This window comes from Elgaria multicarinata, chromosome 2 (assembly GCF_023053635.1).
Source record: "Elgaria multicarinata webbii isolate HBS135686 ecotype San Diego chromosome 2, rElgMul1.1.pri, whole genome shotgun sequence".
Lineage (NCBI taxonomy): Eukaryota > Metazoa > Chordata > Lepidosauria > Squamata > Anguidae > Elgaria > Elgaria multicarinata.
This window is the reverse complement of record NC_086172.1, coordinates 82,290,009-82,311,079: the sequence shown is the minus strand read 5'-3', so window position 1 is coordinate 82,311,079 and position 21,071 is coordinate 82,290,009. Positions and strand designations below refer to the sequence as shown.

At 42.9% G+C, this 21,071-nt stretch overlaps 1 protein-coding gene across 1 annotated transcript in view; it reads right to left on the bottom strand.

The window, feature by feature from the left end:
• The window catches only part of MYRF (myelin regulatory factor), a 67,572-nt gene that overhangs the window by 30,253 nt on the left and 16,248 nt on the right, over positions 1-21,071 (bottom strand). The window contains exons 5-9 of the mRNA XM_063115825.1: positions 17,599-17,911; positions 14,479-14,651; positions 13,943-14,066; positions 1,905-2,100; positions 76-152 (exon numbers count right to left, since the gene is read on the bottom strand). Of these exons, the coding sequence (XP_062971895.1) occupies positions 76-152; positions 1,905-2,100; positions 13,943-14,066; positions 14,479-14,651; positions 17,599-17,911 (883 nt within the window). The remainder of the gene's footprint in view (positions 1-75; positions 153-1,904; positions 2,101-13,942; positions 14,067-14,478; positions 14,652-17,598; positions 17,912-21,071) is intronic.

Below are 21,071 nucleotides of genomic sequence, written 5' to 3'. Positions count from 1 at the left end.
TGGTGAACCATCATGAATTTCCTGTCTATGGTTCTGAGTGTCTCTCCTTCACCCAGAAACCTCAGCTGCACTTACATGACAGGATTAAAGGGCCGTTTGCTGCGGTCAGACTGCGACTGTTCTATGTTGATTGACTGGTTCAAGGCCTCCAGCTGAAAAGAAAGAGCCAGGCTCAAGTCAAAAAGCACAATCCGAATTTTATCCTGCCTAATGACCCCTTCCGAAGTTCATGGATTCCCGGGTTGCCACCTCTTCCTTTTGAAACACTGCAGCTAGGTGACTGAATATCCTGGTGACTGCCACTCGGTATACTGTATTTCTTCGATTCTAAGACACACTTTTTTCCCCATATAAACATCTCTAAAAACGGGGTGCGTCTTAGAATCGCAAGTCATTTATTATTTCTTAGAATCAAAGCTTTTTTTCTGTTGGTGGTACTGAAATTAGTGTGCATCTTACAATTGATGGCGTCTTAGAATCGAAGAAATACGGTATATGTCATACTTTCTCCCCCACCACCACCACTTTCCTGAGCTGTAATTCTGGGAGAGGGGGAGGATGAGCGAGTCAAGTGGGTTCTTTACTGCTTCAAAGAAAGAAGCATGTTTATCCTGAACATGCTTGCATACATAAAATTAGATACTAAATGCTTACAGGAAAATTGTTGAAGACAGAGAGACATTGCATCTCTACATTTCAGTATTTACACAGCAGGCATATAGCTATTAAACCAGCCATATTGATCCTGTTCAGATGACACGCTAAACTACAATGGTTAAATATTTTGAGCAAAATATTATGGCTTAGTGTGTCATGTGAGCCGTGACTTAGCATGTTGTGTGAACCATTCCTAACCCTAGTGGCTACATAACCACAGTTTAAACACGTTCATTAACCATTGGCCAAGCCATGGCTTAGCATGATTTCTGAACAGGCTCAGTGAAGTATGGCTTACTGAGAGATTACACAGCTGTGGTTTCTAATAATTAATCCAAAAAGAACTTTGAGCCTGATTGATAAAGTAGTTGCCAATTTAGATACCACCTGAAATCTTTTTACTGAACTAAGTGGGGAAAGTGTTTTATGAAAGCATCCCACCAAAAGGCACAGACTTGGAAATAGAAACTTATTCTGCAGTCCACTTTATGAATGAACTTTAAAGAGACTTTTTACACACTGATATTCAGATTGCTATTTGACACCGCACAGGATGAGTCAAATATATATACACAAGTGGAAAATAAATGCTGGAGGTGAAATGCTGATAGTGCTAATGCTTCATATTTTTAAGTCTTGTTCTAAATTCATGAACTACTGAAATAAAAAATGGCAGGTTACAATTTGCCAATGGATCCACTGATTACTTTATTAGTGTATGTAAAAGGTATAATACCAAAAAGTATATAAATGCCTCAATCAAATAAATAAATAAAGTGGCACTCTCAAAATGGGTGGCTTTAAAAAAAAAGGATATTCCCCTTCAAAACTCCAGAGCCAGTGAAAGATTACTAAACGCCAATGTCACCAATCCTCCACCAGCTGCCACTATAACTACTTGGGCTACAAGCCCCAGACCTAGAGCTATTCTAGTCAAAGAAAATGAACAATATGCATGCTGATGCACATAAGATCACACACTCAGACATACATATACAATTGTATCATGCTATTTATTTTTGTTCACAATGACAAGATCACATACCTATACACACGCTTCCCAACAGATTCACACTGCCAGGATTTTCAGAGATATGACACCATTACTGGTACCCCGCAGGCTCCCACCAGACTGTCCCTGTCTCTTTAATTATCTTATGTGAACTGCCCAGAGAGCTTCGGCTATGAGGCGGTATACAAATGCAATAAATAAATAAATAATTGCAGGTTCTCATATTCAAACTTGCCTTCACACCATGCAGTTTCAGGTAGAAGCACTCAAGCGGCTTCAGGCCTTCAGAAGTCTTGACATACTTAGGATCGCCAATCATACCAATGTAGACTGTGACCTGGAAGTGATTCTTCTTCTGGCACACAAAAGCGTCATCACCCACAGAGAAGTTGAATCCTTTATCTGCATCCACCCGGTATGTAGGCATAGGTCTGTCGTCAAGAGGTGGGGGAGAGAAGACAACATTCATTGAGCAAAAGAACAAATGGGGCCATTGAACATATCCAAAATATAAATTATATATCAATAAATTAATCAACTTATGGACACCCACTCTTACAATTACAAATTGCACATGTCACTTCTTCTGCAAACAGTGAACAGAGCATTCTTCTGGAATCTATATACATCAGGAAGCTAATAATGTTTTTCCCCTCTTTCTCCTTAAACCATTTGGCAGTTGGACACAAGGGATCACAAGCACTCTGTGAAGCACACACCATCCCATGCAATCCAATTCTGGTAAGGTTTTTGAGTTGTTTATCCAAGTCAGGGCCAGTGCCAGACTATTTTGCGCCCTAGGCAAGAAGAGCACACCCAAAAAATGCCAACTTTGATTCAGCTGTTCAAGAAGAGTTTCTGAACTATTATATTTTCCTTTTATTATGTTTTTTTCTTAAAACAGCTAATTTGTTTAAAAATGCATTTTATAAATCAAATGCCCTAATAATGATTTTAAAGGACTGCCCTGTGTGCTGCTGAGCAAATAATTTGGAATGAGGTCAGGGACAGAGACGTCCAGGGTGAATACAGGGAGCCTCTTATAAGAGAGGGCTGGCTGGCAAGATTTGGAGAACTTGGGGGAATGTAGGAGATCTGGAACTAGCGACGTCACTGGAAGGCCGCGAAGGGGGTATTGGCAGAAGAGAGGAGACGAAGGAGAAAAGAGAGGATGAGAAACCGTCATGAGGGCGGAAGAAGAGAAGGGTTGGCACGGGGGTGGGGGAGCCCCAGGGGAAGGAAGAGAGAGAAGTGCCCCTATGAGTGGGGTTAGAAGAGGGAGAGAGGGTGCAGACAGGAGAGGAACGAGTGTCCCGGAGGGGAGAGGAAACAGAGGTGACGTTGTTTCCCCTCTGCGTCACTGGTTAACAACGAGCCAGCCTGTCACCGCACTCTAGAGGCATTCAAGAGGCAGCTGGACAACTATCTGTCAGGTATGCTTTAGGGTGGATTCCTGCATTGAGCAGGGGGTTGGACTCGATGGCCTTGTAGACCCCTTCCAACTCTACTATTCTATGATTCTATTCCCTCCTCCACCCACCCCAGAACCAGTGGGGGCAGCAACATCACACGGAGGGGCACCACCAGCAGCAGCACAAGGAGCAGGCAGCTCCACTCGGTGGAGTGAAGGCTGTAAATAAAATCCCGGGCTCCCTGTGCATTGTTGAGCGCCTCCATGGACTCTTTCTTGGGCTGGGTGCCTAACGACCTGGGCAAGCCCAAGCAGGAGGATGGCGAGGAGGAAGGCAGGAACCAGGGTCTTTCTCCGGGGCTGGGGCTGCGTTGGAAGATACTGAGGCAGCGGCGGTGGCGAATGAAGCAGCAGTACCTGTCAAGGGGCCTCCGCCACCGCTGCAGCTGGAGGCAGAGTCGGGAAGCCAGCGTGGAGAAAGAGGAGGTGGAGGAGCCACCCGGAGCTCAAGTGCAGTGCCAGGCGGCAGCTCAGCCACATCAGAGATGACATGCCACTCCCCTCAGGGATTGCTCTCCCTAACATCCACGAAGGCAAATGGCAATGCCAGTTCCAGACAAAAGTGTATACCATTCAAAATCACCAGAACAGTTTTGAATAGTTTGGATTCCCTCTTGAGATTCAGTGCTTCAAACTGACACATCCTGACTTCAGTGGAAGGCTACTCCTACTAGACTTCCCACAGCTCTAGTGTGGAATGAGCTCCCTAAGGAGGTTCGCTTGGCACCTACATTATATGCTTTTAGACGCCAGGTGAAGACCTTTTTATTCTCCCAACATTTTAACAATCTATAAATTTTAAATAACATGGTTTTAAATTTGTAATTTTGCATTGCTGCTGTTTTTATCTGGTTGAGCTTTTATATTGTATTTTATATTATGGTTTTATATTGTTGTATACTGTTGTTTTATACTTTGAATGGTTTTAATTTTTGTGAACCGCCCAGAGAGCTCCGGCTATTGGGCGGTATAGAAATGTAATAAATAAAATAAATAAAATAAAACAGATCCGCCCGAAGTTGTTTCTTAAAACTTCCAATCCCTTTCCCCCATCATCACACCCATTTTAGAATGTCTAAAGTACATATGCTCAGGCTACAAAGCAGCAGCAGCTCAGAATACCAAAAAGTGTGTGGGTGGGGTGGGGAGCAACGTATGTAGCAGCTGGGGAGGCTTAATCTATGTCTCCTTAATGGACTAGTTGTTATGGAAACACTGAAAATATGTGGCATTCCCAATGTTTCTCTCCATTCCCAGCTCCTGCGATGCCTGGCCTGCTCTGTGGGGAAGGCCTCTCTCAGTGTTGCTGCCTCACAGATTGACACACGTGCACATAAACAGCAACCTGATGGGTGCAGCTGAAGTAAAATCAAGTACTGAAAATAAAGTTACATGGTGCCATGTGTGTCATGGTCCTGCAAGGCCAAATTATATTTTCAGTCCTTATCAGAGAAAATTAATACTTTAAAGTCTGATTACTCAAATCTGGAAGGGGAAAAAACAATTTTTTTTCCATTGTATGTTATTCTTCACTGACCTTTGTATAAGATGGCTGCCCTGACATGACTGAAAGAGGTATGATGCTCAAGTCAGTCAGTGAAAGAGCTTCTGAAGGCCTGTACTATACTTTACTATAAACATTCACCCACAACTGCATGTTCATAAAGTTTTCCAGCGTACCCATCTTAACTTTGTAATGGGAAGAGAAACTCTTCCACATTAAAACTAATATTCACCTGATGTAATAAGTGTGTATTGGTATCTTTAACCCCGCAGGCCTCAGAAAGATGTTGAGGAGAAGGGCTCAACAAGGACTTCATCAGATTAGCTGGCACGGTAATAAGAAAGAAAAAAGGAGGGATGGTAGAAAACGGGAGGGGATGGTAGTTGTTCAATCATAGAGACAAGAGGGATAGATTAGAAGAATCCATCCTGGCCAGGGTCACAAGATCCAGTGCAGGGTGCTGTGTATCAGCACAGCAAGAATCACATTGCAATATTTTGCCTTGGTCTCCCAAAGTCTGAAGGCTGGCCCTGTGCACGGTGACGATCCTCCTTAGATCCGCCAGCGGCAACTGGATAAACTCTGTGTGCTGTCAGCATCCTCGGGTTGAGTGAAACTGGCAGGCTCTGTGAAGAGCCATTTAATTCTCCCTCGTAGCAACAGGGGGACCCTGAGCTGCCAGAGATGTGCCCTGAACAAAAACCAGATGGTGGTCACAGAGCAAGCTACCTTAGCCAGAAAGTATGAGAGGAATTTCTCTCCCCCTCTCACCCATTTTCTTCACATTTCTGGTGATTCATTTCATTTTGCCATTCCTTCCTTCCTATAGCGTTTTCCATTCTACACTATCCCAAAACCAAACTCTTCCCCCTCCATTACCCCAAAAGAAGAGATACACCCATTCCTCCTCAGCCTTCAGCCACCTCATGTCATTGTCTCTCTTCAGGCCCAGCTAGAGTGGCTATGGCTTCTCTGTGCCACTGAGACTGTATCAGACTAGTTATTTTCTAGTGAAAGAAAGAGAGACAAAGAAACTGCAAAAGGGAGGAAAGAGTAAAAGCAAATAGGAGCCCTACAAACAAGTTGTTTAATGTTCATTCAGACTGATATCTGCCAAACACATCTAAAAATGAGAGGGGGAGAGAGCTCCCCCTCTGCCTTCAAGGGATGGGATTGCCAGCAACCAGAGCAATACAAACTATTCAGTGCCCAATTTATCATAGCTCTACACAGAGCTTTTTGGATTGGCTTGCAATATCCTCCTACTTAGCAATCTATTCCCAACAGATACTTCAGTTCCACTTTACAAAAGCAGCCAACAACCTAAAAAAAGAGTCTTAAATGCATCATGAAGATGATTCCAGTCCAGACGGACATTTGCTTTGGGTGGATGGGAGGCTATTATACACTGTTCATGTAACACAGACACACACAGACACACACAATTCTAGGCCCCATTGTGAGAGTGCATGAGCTGTGCTTACAACAGTCAACAGTTCAATTTGCTGATAGGCCTTATCTCAGTCAATCAAACCATCTGAGTTGCTTGAGAAAACAGATGAAGAGCAAACTACACATTACATGCCTGAAAGGTGTGTTGTTGTTTAATGAAACACAATTTTTGGAAGCTGTGACTAGAAGAAGAGAAGTGAGGAGTGAGAAACATGATGCATACCTCTTTCTCTGTCAGCCATTTATTTATTTATTTTGCTCAACCTCTCTCCCACTGCTGCTTTCCCCCATCTTGGAGTTCAAGATGTGCAGTTATCCTTGCAATTACAACTCCAGCCAACCTTTGCAAGCTTGTGTGGGTGAGGATTATGGATGGAAAATCGACTAGTGGAGAAAGGTTTAATCCCCCACCTCCTGTTCTCCACTCAAAAGGACAGCCTCCTAAAACTTATTATTGTTATTATTTATTTATTTAAAAAACCTGTTAGAGCTTCATTTCACATACGTATGTGTCAAAAGGAACAAGGGTTTTGACAGAAAATGTTCCAAGTGATAGAGAGCAGATTAATAAAAGATGTGTGGAAGTGTATGTTGGAATTTAGTCAACTTACTTACTGAAGGCGGAAGGCAAAAAGGGTTGTGAATATTGAAAGGACTGCCTCATTTCCATTTGTCAGCTAACGTGTCACCAGAGATGTTGCCTAATGCAAGCACAAGAGATCTGCCCACAGCATAATACCTAACTAAGCCCCTCCTTCAAATAATCAATAGCCAACTTATTCTGCAAATAAGAACTCACAGAAAATTCATGTAAAGCAAGAAAAACCAGACTTTGGTACTATCTTAAAAAAAACAGAAGCCTACACAGAGGCAGAGAACATTTTCATAAGATGCAAAGGGTATAAATCACAAGATTGACACTTTCCTCCTGGGTGCATCAAGCCAGTAACAGGGAAGTGGCTGTGGTAATCCCAGGGCTGTACTGTCTGGTACTCAGACTTATTTATTTATTACATTTATATACTGTCCCATAGCCGAAGCTCTCTGGGCGGTTTAGAAAAGTTAAGATTTGCCAGGACTTAGCTAAGTAAGAGGACTTTGCAACTCAGACCCACTAAACAAACCCATTCTCTTTCCATCCTGGAGAAAAGGGAAGGCCAACCTGAAAGAATGTAGATATAGCAGTGAACAGGAAAAGGAGCCTCAAGCAGTGCAGCTCCAGGTTCTTTAGTGGCCCTGGGCAAGACATCCGCAAGGGGCCCCTGCCTCAGTGAGTCTGCCTTCTCACCGCCATTCTCAGCCGCTGCTCTTGGTCCTCCTCCTCTCTCATCATTGCTGCCACATGCTTGCTTGACTGGCAGAGTTCCAGTGAGCAAGTAGGCAGTGGCGTCTCCTCCTCCTCACCGCCACCATTGTTGTCTGGACTACAGCAAAAAGCAGGTGAACAAGCGGGCTGCCGTGGTGAAATGGAAGAGCAAGTTCAGGGGACTCTTGACAGGGCCCCCCTGCTGAGGTGTGGGCCCTCAGCAGGTGCCTGACTATACCTACCCTTGATGTCTGCCCTGGCCTCAAGGAGGTCCTCTCTCATCAGCTCTGAACTTTTCCCCCACCAGCTGCTCTACTTCAAGCTGTAAACAAATAGGAAGGGAGGACCCAGAAGGATTTATAGGAGAATATGTCAAAGAGATGCATTACCCCTGTTTTGCTGAAATAAATTAAGTAGCTGCCTTTTTCTAGCCCTCAGCTTTGTTGCAGGAAATCATCTTCTAACCCTTAATAAGGTTCAGTACACTTGATACTACATTATTGTAGAAGAGATTAAGTATATAATTAATAAATTAAATCAGGGAAGCAAGAAATTCCAGAAACATGTCCTCTTAATTGGATCCCTTAACACCAGTACACAGATTTCTTCAAGTACCTCCAAATAGAGCACAGATGACTACCATTCCATCATCCCCCTTTCAAACCACCCCGCCCCCAGGTCCTTTACAGTCTATCTCACATGAATCAAGGACTGAAATCTTTTAAATTGAAGGCCCATACCACTTTACAAAACAAGTACTAACACTTTTTAAACATATATTGGAACAGAATGCAGAGCAATTCAAGTGGAAATTTGGAAGAAATTAGTCTGAGCAATAAAGGTAAAGTGAAAAAGCAAAGTGAGTAGAACAGCAGCAAATTAGAACAAGAGGTAAGCTCGCAAACAAGGGATCCTCCGAAACTCAATGAGCCATGCGCCTATCTCTTGAAAATAACATTATGCACTCAAATCTCTTTAAGAGGCTGAGAAAATGTCTATAGACTTACGACAACAGAGGGTACTACAATTTCCACAAGTAGGTGAGGCATTTCACATATCATATTCCCTTCAAAAAAATAATAATTCAGACTTTGGAAAATGTTTTGTGCCAAAGCAAATCCCAACTTTTTTTGTAGAAGAGGAGCATATGCCTAAATACTCCAATCATTGTGCCATAGTACTACCTACAGATTTGTGCCCCCTCCCCAATGAAAATATAATTTCCCTCAGAATTGTTGAATGTGAGGAAAAGCCAGGTATATAGTACATAAATAATGTGGGTATTTCACGACTTATCTATCTTGATCCAAAACCCCAACATTTGGGTCACAAGCCCTAAATTTTCCAGCAAAATCCAATGCTTTTTCCCCAGCAAAACCCACTGTATGCACAATTTTAAAACGTTTTGTTCTGCATTTGTTTTAACTGTAACTGGGAGGAAGGAAGCTTCTAGCATGGTAATTTCTTCCTTGCAAAGCTACAGTGTGGTTTTCGTTGGGAGAGATAACTAGATTAATCTCTATGAAGATGATGGCTTTACAGGATTTCACTTCACTGTGAACAGCGGAAGTTGCCAAGCACATTCCACCTATGGCTGGAACGTGCCCATGAAGCATTCCTGGGAAATGGTTATGTTGAAAACTAACCAAGATATTTTTTTTAGTCACTGCAGAACCACCAGGACTCTAAAAAAGATTCAAAGTGATCCTTTCAGCAAAAACATTTCACATTCAGAACTCCACTCCTCAGCAAACAGGTCCCTGAAAATAGCCCAGTATTCAGCCAGGTGGCATCTAATTCAAGGGTGGGCAACACATGGCCTGCAGGTAGCCCCCCATGCCTTGATACTCCCCAAACTGCCCTTTTCATGTAGGACAGATAACCTTATTCTTGCCTCAGTAAGAAGGCATCTCCCACCCTCCTACCTTCATTCGCCAGAGTTAAGGGGAGGAAGAAATCAACATAATATACTTCCTTTGCTATCTTTTGAATTAAGACCTGGGTAAACTGGTAATAATCATCTATAGCAAATTTTCCAGAATCACTTTCCTGAAATGCTCATGTTTTTTTCTAACCATATTCCATTTCCTAATTCTCATCTATGGAGAGCAGTTTGGAAGCTGTGACTGCAAGGTTTGACCTAATGCTTTTCAAGCACAGCCATTGTTTGTGACCACAAGGGGGTACACTTGTAATAACCGCACATTACTCAGCAAGCACGCACACTTTGCTTTTTGCCCATGAGGAGAAGGTAGGATTCAAAGAGTACAAAAGATACTCTGCATGCTAGAGCAGGATGGGCCATGGCATGGCTCCTTCCATACATTTTTTTTTTTAGCTCGGCACATTGTTCTGCACTCAGAGCCATGTCGTACTTTACTTTTTAAAATAAAGTACCAAAAAAAGGGGGCAGCTTTCGCCACAGTAAATTCAAAAGCAGCAATCAGAAAAGAATCAGATCTCTGTTTCTATGTTTATGGCAGGGAAACTAGGCCATTGAAAGATGCATGCTCCATTTTCTATATCAGAGTCACAGGTGCATTTTGCCATTTAAACCAAGGCATTGGAGATTGGACCCACATTTTAAAATGAAATGTTATTTGGGTCCATGGTGAAAACAGTGAAGGCCTATTCAGATCCAACTACATCTCATGACTGTTTTGATCACGCCTACCAATTGGAATGAGTTTGTAACCATGCCCCCCCCCCCAAAAAAAAAATATCTGGATACAAAGGCTTAATCCACACCAGCTGTTTATTCCAGAATGGTATCAAGGTCATCCCGACCATGCCACATGCCACATAGCTGATCCTGCAGTGATCTAAGGACGACTCCTCAGTTTTCCCGGGATACGGGTGACAGCTTTCATCGTGGTTTTTTCCCTGCTCTCACAAAAAAAATGAGGTGCGCGGCTGGTATGCCCTCCCCTAGCGAAGCTGTTGCTGTTCCTCATGAGTAGCGGGACTCAGCAAACAGGCAACCAACTGTGCGGAGTGAGCCCGTGAGTACTGGGGGTGAGGGGAAGAGCACTGTCATAAGAACATAAGAAGAGCCCTGCTGGATCAGACCAAGGTTCCATCTCGTCCAGCACTCTGTTCATACAGTGGCCAACCAGCCATCGGCCAGGGATGAACAAGCAGAACATGGTGCAACAGCACCCTCCCACCCATGTTCCCCAGCAACTGGTGCACACAGGCTTACCGCCTTGAATACTGGAGATAGCACATAACCATCAGGGCTAGTAGCCATTGATAGTCTTCGCCTCCAGGAATTTATCCAACCCCCTTTTAAACCATCCAAATTGGTGGCCATCACTACATCCTGTGGTAGTGAGTTCTATAATTTAACTATGTGCTGTGTGAAGAAGTACTTCCTTTTATTTGTCCTGGATCTCCCACCAATCAGTTTCATGGGATGACCCCAGGTTCTAGCATTATGAGAGAGGGAGAAAAATGTCTCCCTGTCCACATTCTCCATACCATGCATAATTTTGTACACCTCTATCATGTCTCCCCCCTTAGCCTCCTTTTTTCCAAGGTAAGCAATCCCAGTTGATGTAACCTTCCCTCATAGGGGAGATGCTCCAACTCTTTAATCATTTTAGTTGCCCTTCTCTGCACTTTTTCCAGCTCTGTTATATCCTTTTTTAGGTGTGGTGACCAGAACTGTACACAGTAGTCTAAGTGTGGTCACACCATAGATTTGTATAAGGGCAGTATGATACTGGCCATTTTATTCTCAATGCCTTTTCTTATAATGCCTAACATGGAGTTTGCCTTCTTTACAGCGGCCGCACACTGGGTGGACATTTTCATTGAGCTCTTCCACCACAATCCAAAGGTCTCTTTCTTGTTCGGTTACCGCCAGCTCAGATCCATTAGATTATACTTGAAGTTGGGGGGGTTGCCCCATGAAGTTGGGTTTTTTTGTCAACACGTTCTGGATGGGTCTCGGGGTCTTTCAGTGCCGAGTGTGTGTGTGTGTGTGTATTTTTTTTAAATAAACTCATCTTTGCGCAAGAGTCAGGAGTCATAAAAAAAAATTTCACCCTGGAATGGCTCTCCTTAAATTGCGGGCATACTCGCTGGTGTGTGCCCCATGAGAGACGATCGCTGAAGCAGAAAACTTCACGATCATCCCTCCCCCCTCTCGAAAGGCCTTTAGGTATAAATGAGCCTAAAGTTCTGGCATTAAAATATGTTCTATTACTAAGGCTAAATCCTTTAAGGAGTGTCCGCCTCATCTCCTTAAAGTCATGAGCCAATAATAGACATAGGTGCTATGAAGCTTACTAGTAAATCCATATGGTTAAGATTGATGTGCAAATCCCATCACTCTTAACATAAAGTTCTTCCAGGTAAGTGTGTTTAGGATAAAAGCCTAGTTGAGTGGAAAGCTCTAGAGATGGTCCAAGTGTCATTATGAACATTTTGAAACAAGAAAAATAAGGAAGCCAGGCTGAGTAAGATCACTCAAAAGTACTGGGTTTAAGTACCAGCATTTAAGACAAACAGAATTAAGATTTTAAAGGATCATTGGATTTATTTATATTTATTTATTTATTACACTTATATACCGCTCCCATAGCCAGGGCTATCTGGGCAGTTTACAGGATTAAAAGTATCATCTCTGTATGATTCTATAATTAAAAATATTAATTAAAATTAAACCATTTTTTAACTGTCAGATGTATTATCTACTGGCCACATTGTGTATATCTTGATTATATTTATTTAAGCTGTTGCTGTGGAATAGCTTTTTAATTACATAGAGAAAGCTGTTAACTGGAATCTCTCATATGGATATGGCCTTTGCTGGTGCAGTAAATAAATAATCTTTTCTACTCCCATTATATACCTTGAAGGAACTCAGATAAATTACCCTCTGCAAGACCTTGAGGAGGCAGCCCCGGACAGCATGCTCTGCGTGGGCAACCTAGGCCATCCAAGGGCAGACTCCCTCTGATGCCACAGCTGGCTTTAGTGTAAATCACTGGCCCCTTCTCTCTCTATTGCTCTCATGAAGCCAGATAATAATCTCATTTTATTTCAAATCACAGACAACAAAAGCCCTTCCCTATCTCCCCAAATGGGCCAAAGCAGAAGATACAAGCTAAATAGAAACCAAGGAGCAGGGAGTGTTCTTGAGAGTCGGCCATTCCTGGAATCTATCCGGCCGCTTGCCAGTTCTCTATCACCTTTCTGGAATGTGGGGAGGATCTGCAGTGGGGTTTTTCATGAACATTTGTCTCTCTCAGCCTGTAAGCTGTGTTCACTTGCTTCTCTCAACCTCTTGCTCTCACCTTATGTGGCTCCTTGTAGCTTTTCTCTGCCCCATCCCAGCTAACCCAAAACCAGTCTTCCTCTTAGCTCCTCGGCTCTCCCGCCAGCTGTTCCTGTAAACCATATGGCCAATTTCTCCCTGCTCCTTTGCTCCAACACACCCTCCCAGCTTCCTCCTGTTTACCATTCTAGCCTCTTTTATCTCTCAAAATATTTTACAACACCTTCTGGCCCAGACAAGCCCCAAAGTGGCTTATAACTATTAAAAACAAACAATATACCTAAATTCCCCTCCCTCTCGCTCCTTTTAGTTTCCTCCATCTCAGATGCTTCCAAAGTCTTGCCATCTGGTCTTGCATTATCCCTGCAAACCCTTCTTATACATGCCATTTCTCATTGCCCTTTCCTCACCATTTTCCCTTTCCCCACATTTCCCTTCCCCCCGCCCCCTTCTATCTGGCATTACCTGCTCTAGCACTTCCACTCCTCTGCCAAGTCTAGAATTAGACTGTAAACGCTTGGGGAAAGAGCTTATGTAATTTGCTTGTGTTAGTTTACAAAATACAACGTGCACACAAAGGGCAGTATCCAGTGGAGAGCTTACTCCTCTGCCGATTCTGTTGCACGTTGCCAATCCCTTTCCGAAAGCATCCACCGTCGATCTATCTCGATCCAGAAATGAGCATTTCTGCTTGTTTTGGGGCTTCCCCCAGGAATCGTTAGGCAAATGGTGGCTGTGCTTGCCCAATGGAATCAGTGGGACCTACTGCTTGCATAACAGAATCAACAGGGGCACAACTGCCCCAATGGATATTGTCCTATTGTTGCTGCCTTCAGCTGGTCCAAAATGGTCAGCCGGATTGTTGACCAGGGCTGGTTACAGGGAGCAAGCAATTCCCTTGTTACAACAGCTTCGCAGGATATTGGTCCATTTCTGGGCAGAATTCTTTGTCCATGTTTTTTAAATATATTTTGTACAGCACCAAATAATAGCAGGTATTTAATACGTAATGAACAATTTTCTACTACTACTACTACAACTGAGTGCACAAAGAGGCAATTTAAAGAGGTATGCGGTTGTGAAGTTGTTTCTACATATTATATAAACCAGCCTCCAGTTCTTTTGGTGGGTGAGATGTGTAAATAAGAGCAGTGCCTTCTTGGGTGAATATAAAAGAAAGCCTGTTAAAGCACCTCTCTCTCAACTGGGTCAGAAAGGTGTTTATCTATAATGATATGAATATAATCTCTACTCACAGCTCCTTGTAGTTAGCATCATACAGTGTCGCCCACTTATTCTGCTGATGTGGCTGCCATTTTATAGACTGGTAGTTGGGATCCAGGTAGGAGCCATTCAAGCTGTCATTGTCCTGAATCAGACCTGTAGCAATAGGAAAGCAAACTTGCCAACTTTCCCCTATTTATTCTTAACACACCTTCCCTTGCCTCACTCACCATGGGATATATCCCATAAGCCTCTCTTTTGGCTTTGTAGCCAAGGGATAGAGAACATTTTCCATAGGCAATTGGCAACTGAGGCAGTGGCCAAGAAGGGGAATGTCCCCACATGGCTGTCTATGGAGACACAGTACTGCCCACATGGAGTTCGTGTCTCTCTTTTCCCCAGGAGGCCTCCCCACAGTGTCTGCCATTCCTCCCACTTTCCTCGCTTTGGGGCCACCCAGGAGTTTCTCCCTCCCAAACATCCACGGTGTGGGATTCTTCCCCTTTGGGAACCTGAGCAGTATCTCAATGCTAATACTATGAGGGGAGTCAGGGCAAAGACCACGTACCTGGTGAAAGTGCCCCTTGCTGGTGCCAGGGAGGCGTTTGGACTCTGTCAGGGTTGAGTGGCACAGAGCCCGTACCTGGCTCTTGCTTTATCATCCCGTTGAGCATCTGGGCATTGAGAGTGTTTGGGGGAGACTCTGAATGTTTCCTCTTCTTGGCAGGATGCACTGGAAGGCTGCAGGGACCAACCACAGTAAAACAGAGAATTCATTCTTTCATTTATTCCATTTTGATACCACCCCATAGCTGATGTCTCTCGGGGCAGTTCACAAAAATGAGGCAGAAGGAAGCTGCCAAGAGAACATTTCAGCTTCTTATTGTTTTATTGAGTCTCAGGTCTGAACAGGAAGAAGACTATTGAGCTAGAACATTTCTCTGTGACATGCTAGCTTTCTATGTGCAAAGGTTTGTTTGTTTGTCTACTCTATGAGGAGGAGGAGTCAGTCATGTAAAGCCCCCTGCTACCAGTTTGAAATATGCCCTTTTTTCAGAAACAGCCATTTCTGCAGAGAGCAGTATGAAGCAGAGACAGTTTTCTCCTCCCCCATCCATTTCCCACCCATTGAGGTTCCAACTTTTGTAAACCACCCAGAGAGCTTCGGCTATGGGGCGGTATATAAATGTAATAAATAATAATAATAATAATAATAATATGTTTGATTGTAGAAGTAGTGGGTGGGGAATGGGTTAAGTATCCCCTCATTGTTCCCACCAACACTCAAAATATTCCCTCTTGAAATTGTTTGTTCTGGAAGAATAAAAGGGGGATCAGGCGTTTACCTGCATTTGTGTATGCTGTCTTGGTCAGCCATGATTAACTAATGTTATATAAACAATTAAATGGGCCTTTGAATTCCAAAGGCATAAATCTCTTTGGTTTAAAAACATGTGCAATACTACTATTGCTATGGTTATTATGAGCTATTAAAAACAAATACAAAAATGCTCTTAAAATACACATTTTTCCTTTTTGTGTGTGTGTGCAACCACATCTTAAATCTATCTGAAAACCAGCATTTAAACCAAAGTTGGGGAATCTACAGTCCAACTTAATTTCATGCAGCGTGCAGAGATATGGTGGAACAGAGAGAGAGAGAGAGAGAGTCAAAGAGAGCTATATAATCCTGCAATGTTGAAACTCCACCCACTGCTAGAGCTGACTCGACATTGCTGGTATGCAGTTCCCAAGAGAACAGAAGGTTCCCTACATGTTTGCTAAGAACCTTGCCTCCCACAATAAAATCTGAAATGGCACCCCATCATATAGAAATATTCAGCCTGGCACTCTGCTATACATTGTGCCCGCAACTACTTAATTTTAGATTTCTTGACTTTGGCCAAGAATAAAAGGAGTCACATGGGACATCACTAAAGAAGGATTTCTGGGAGAGAAGTATAATAAGAGAGAAAAATGGTGCTATCTTGATTCAGAAAACAGATGGACACAAGTATCATGGATGGTGGCCCAGTGAATTCTGGATCCTTAGCTTCAGTCTTTGTAGGATGGTAAACATAGCCCATGATTTAGGCTTTATTTTCTTGGCAACCAATTGTGTACCTCTCAAATCTCATCCTTGTTACTGTCATATCTTTTTATCTTCATTCTTTGCTGGTTTTACTATAAGCTAGGAATCAAATTTTGTGTGGTTTTGATGGTGTTAAAATGGGTTGGTGGGAAGCGAACTAGCATTGGTACATATTTCCGGCAGATCCCAGATAGCAGCATGACCCGAGATACATAAGGGGGGTGGGGTGACAGTGAATCAGGAGTGACAGTGGTCTAAGAGGATCTGCTTGATTAGAGGTCAGACAACTGATAGCCAGCTAAATGTGAGTAAGATACACAGAAGACAGCATTGGGGAACATTCCTAAGAATTCAGAGAACACAGAAAGAAAAATAAATAATATTTGAACAGAAGTCTTTGCCCATATCAATATCACAGTCTAGAGTAATACCCATTCTCTTCCCACAAGAAAACTGGGAAGTAGTTTTGCAAGACAGGCAATTGTCTTATCAAAATTCTCAGCTCCCTCAAGATCTGCAGTCTGGATGGCAATTTGGGGGAAGCCATGACAGTAAACAGATATACGTTTGGAATATAGCTTTGCTCTTTGCTTTCTTCCTGCAGAGAGTCAGAACTGCAACACAACTAGGCCCAATTCATAGAATCATAGAATAGCAGAGTTGGAAGGGGCCTACAAGGCCATCGAGTCCAACCCTCTGCTCAATGCGGGAATCCACCCTAAAGCATCCCTGACAGATGGTTGTCCAGCTGCCTCTTGAATGCCTCTAGTGTGGGAGAGCCCACAACCTCCCTAGGTAACTGATTCCACCGTCGCACTGCTCTAACAGTCAGGAAGTTTTTCCTGATGTCCAGCTGGAATCTGGCTTCCTTTAACTTGAGCCCGTTATTCCGTGTCCTGCACTCTGGGAGGATCGAGAAGAGATCCTGGCCCTCCTCTGTGTGACAACCTTTTAAGTATTTGAAGAGTGCTATCATGTCTCCCCTCAATCTTCTCTTCTCCAGGCTAAACATGCCCAGTTCTTTCAGTCTCTCTTCATAGGGCTTTGTTTCTAGACCTCTGATCATCCTGGTTGCCCTCTTCTGAACACGCTCCAGCTTGTCTGCATCCTTCTTGAATTGTGGAGCCCAGAACTGGACACAATACTCTAGATGAGGCCTAACTAGGGCCGAATAGAGAGGAACCAGTACCTCACGTGATTTGGAAGCTATACTTCTATTAATGCAGCCCAAAATAGCATTTGCCTTTCTTGCAGCCATATTGCACTGTTGGCTCATATTCAGCTTGCGATCTACAACAATTCCAAGATCTTTCTCGTTTGTAGTATTCTCACTGTGCTTGCCCCCTTTCAACCGCAGTTGCATTTCCATAGCATATCGTAAGCCTACCCTACTACATTGGGCAGCCTGGTCATCCTTCAGCCTCCTGCAATAGCATGCAGCACAATCACCACCTCTGCCCTGTAAAGCTTCACTATTACTCAAAGCTATGCCCATTATCACAGCACGAGACTCAAAGCAACTACAAGGAGGGCCAAGTCTTCAAGCAACGATGGCACCCCTCTCATTCTTGTCCATCCTTCCCATCAAGGACTTACTCTGCTCCATGCTGCTGCAGTAGTTGGTGAAGCATCTGTGACTGCTGGGCATGGTGGAGATCCCCAGGTGACATGCCCTGTCCAATAGTGAACTGTGGCATCAGGGGCTCAGCCTTCATGTACATGTCCCGCTGCATGCTGGGATAGTGATGGTTATGTTGTTGCTGGTGTGGGTGAGGAGGCAGTGGTGGTGGTGGTGGTGGTGGCCCCTGGAGGTGGGGGGGTGGAGGGGGTGGAGGTGGATGTTCCAACCGGGAAGGGGGAGTCACATGACACATATTCTCAGGAGTCATGGTTCGAAGGAGGTGAGGATCTAAAATGACAAAAAGACAGTAGATTAATTAGGACTGCACCTATAGCCAATTAATCCTACACAAAAGCACCCCCTTCTTTAATATTCCTCAAGCCCTGGTCAGCCATCCCATCTGAATCAAGGTAGTACAGGGCCATATATACATAGATGGGCTGTTCAGGGGCATGGATGCCTCAGGGATATTCCAGATCCCTTCCTCATCTCCAGCCATTTTATATACAGAGATATGTGCTAAAACATACAGTATTCTACTCCATTGTTTAGTGAGAAAGAAACCTACTTTCAGCCCTTAGTATTCTGGTCAAGGAGCTGAAATTATTGGCAAACACTTGTCACTTAAAAATAATAATAATAATAATAACGACATTTCAGCTGATTAAAATTTATTTAAATCCATACACTTTAAATATATTTAACTGCTGCATGAATAATCGACAGTACACACTGAAAGAGCAGCACCACAAACAGAAACAAACAAGGACTCCAAAGGGGCAGGAAACTGATTTATTAATCCAAACTGTGAAAATCTCAATGTGCATAGTTCTTCATCAGGGAGCAGGTAAATTCATAGTTCTTCATCAGGGAGTTCTTCATAGTTCTTCATCAGGGAGCAGGTAAATTCATAGTTCTTCATCAGGGAGTTCTTCATAGTTCTTCATCAGGGAGCAGGTAAATTCATAGTTCTTCATCAGGGAGTTCTTCATAGTTCTTCATCAGGGAGCAAGGTAAATTCATAGTTCTTCATCAGGGAGTTCTTCATAGTTCTTCATCAGGGAGCAAGGTAAATTCATAGTTCTTCATCAGGGAGTTCTTCATAGTTCTTCATCAGGGAGCAGGTAAATTCATTTTGGAACAGATTAAGAAACTAGATAATACTGAGAGCCAAACAGATAAAATCTGTTCTTCAATTGGTCTGGCACATTATCCTAGGGCACAAAGGGGCAGGGGAGAGGGGAACCAGTGCTAGCTATCTTTTGTATATTTCATGCTGGTGTAATATGCTGAAAATATTTAATCCGACATAGCTATATTAATAAATTTGATATATGGATGTGTTGGAAATTTTAAAATTTTATTTCTGATCTGCCCAACTGTATGAAATGTTTCATTTGTAGATGGATTTTTTTTTCCCATTTCATTTTGTTGTTGCTGCTGCTGGTGGAAGTATATCTTTAATTTAAAAGGCATACATAAAGAATATTAACATATAATATTAACCACACCACTCAAGTTTTTTGCAGTTAGTTTGGAGATGACCCCCAGTACCATATTAGTACATTCCCTCTCTCACACACATATCCCTTTGCCTCCCTTTGGAGTTCCTTTCTGATTCCAGCTTCTTTTTCAATGCTCATCAATTCCCTCTCCACTTCTGCTGACTACCTCCCCCATACCAAGCTGCTTCTACCCCTCAATCCCTCTCTTTTCTGTTCTGATCAATATTTCATTCAAAGTCTCAAACTGAGGATAGATTTTTTAAAGTGTGTTTGTGTGTGTTATTATAAAGCCACCGATACCACAGGATAGTACATTTAAATAAACGGATGAAGTATCTGCCTTCTATTTCAGTCTCACATCAGGTCCAGGAGTCCTGTAGGGAAATTTGCCATATCCCCCCGCCCCTCCACACAAAGCGCTTTCCCTTCATCTACTCAGAAATATGCCCATTCTTCAGTGCTGCTGCATTGTGAAGATGTGGGGCAAAAGCATCCCCTCATTGCCAGTTGGTAAAACTCTCAAAGGTCTCAGCAAGCCTATACATCATTGCATCTGTATGAAGAAGAACTCCCAAATCCTTTAAACCAGCCCTGGTTCAGGTTCCTCCTGGCAGGAACACTAGAAGACTTCTCATCCTTTTTGTCCAGCAGCAGGAAGAAGATAGGACTTCCCTTATCAGCAGGCAGCTTGCCCCACTGAGGCTAGCATGGCACCCATCCTACATGTGAGTGTCAAGTAAAGTCACCACACTGCAGAAATACATGCCATGAACGCCATGAACTTGACATCCAATTACACCAATCCACGGAATTACAAAATAAATAGATTACAATATCCATCCTTTTATAAAATGTTAATGGGATAGAGTTAGCGAGTAGGTTCTGTGTAGGGACAGGAAAGAAATATGTTTGGCTTCCACTTTAATGCAAATTTATCTAATTCACATTTCCTGAACAAATACACAAACCAAAACACAGCTATCCTTTGGGATCCACATTTCCCTGAATTATGTGATGCAGTTCACCATCAAAAATGCATACAAAAATGTGTATATTAGGGAAGAGTGAGCACAAATATATATATATATTAAAGAAAATAGAGTGTACACACACACACACACACACACACACACACACACAGAGGAAAATCTGTTTGCCAAAATAGAAAATGGAAAAATGAGAAACTGAGATAAACTGAAATGGATAGATTCATCCATCCCTGGTTAGAAATCTGACTTAATTCTACCAACAAAGATTCCTCCCTAAGTCACTTGAAGACAAAAGATTTCCATCATTCTTTACTTATTGTTTTTCTAGTTTATTCCAATCATTTTGATGCAGAAGTATAGTTATGGTAAGAAATGAATGGAGAATTTATACTTTCTGTAAAGATCCATGTTGCTGTTTGGCCTGACCACAGTTAGCCAGGTTCTTACCAAAACTGAATACAAACAAATGTAATTGAGTGAGGATCCCACCTCTTTTTGATAAGACGTACAACTTCCCTCAAAGAACTGGCCTTATGGGAAATTCATTCTTCCCATTACCAGTGGAAGCGGGCTGTGCAGAGTACAGATTTGCTTCCTCTTGCGCCAATCACAAAGCCATTGGCCCCAGCCCACAGCAATACTTTTTGGGTTGTTTTTTGTTTTTGTTTTTAAATGGCCCTCATTACAGATTTTACTAGATAAACAAGCCAGGCAGCTGATTTTTTAAAAAAACAACAGAAATAACCACCCCAAAACAGAAAACCTGTCAGGATCAGTGCTGAATTCAGAGCTAGGAACATATGTCAAAGGAAAGGAGAGGTGGGGGTTGTGAAATAGACCTTGCCCTATACTAGAATAACCACACCAGCTCCAGTAGATCTGTACATCCCCAAGTTTCAGATCTGTCTAGTGAAGACCTAGTATTGAAGTACAACTGGAAAGGCACAAAAAGTG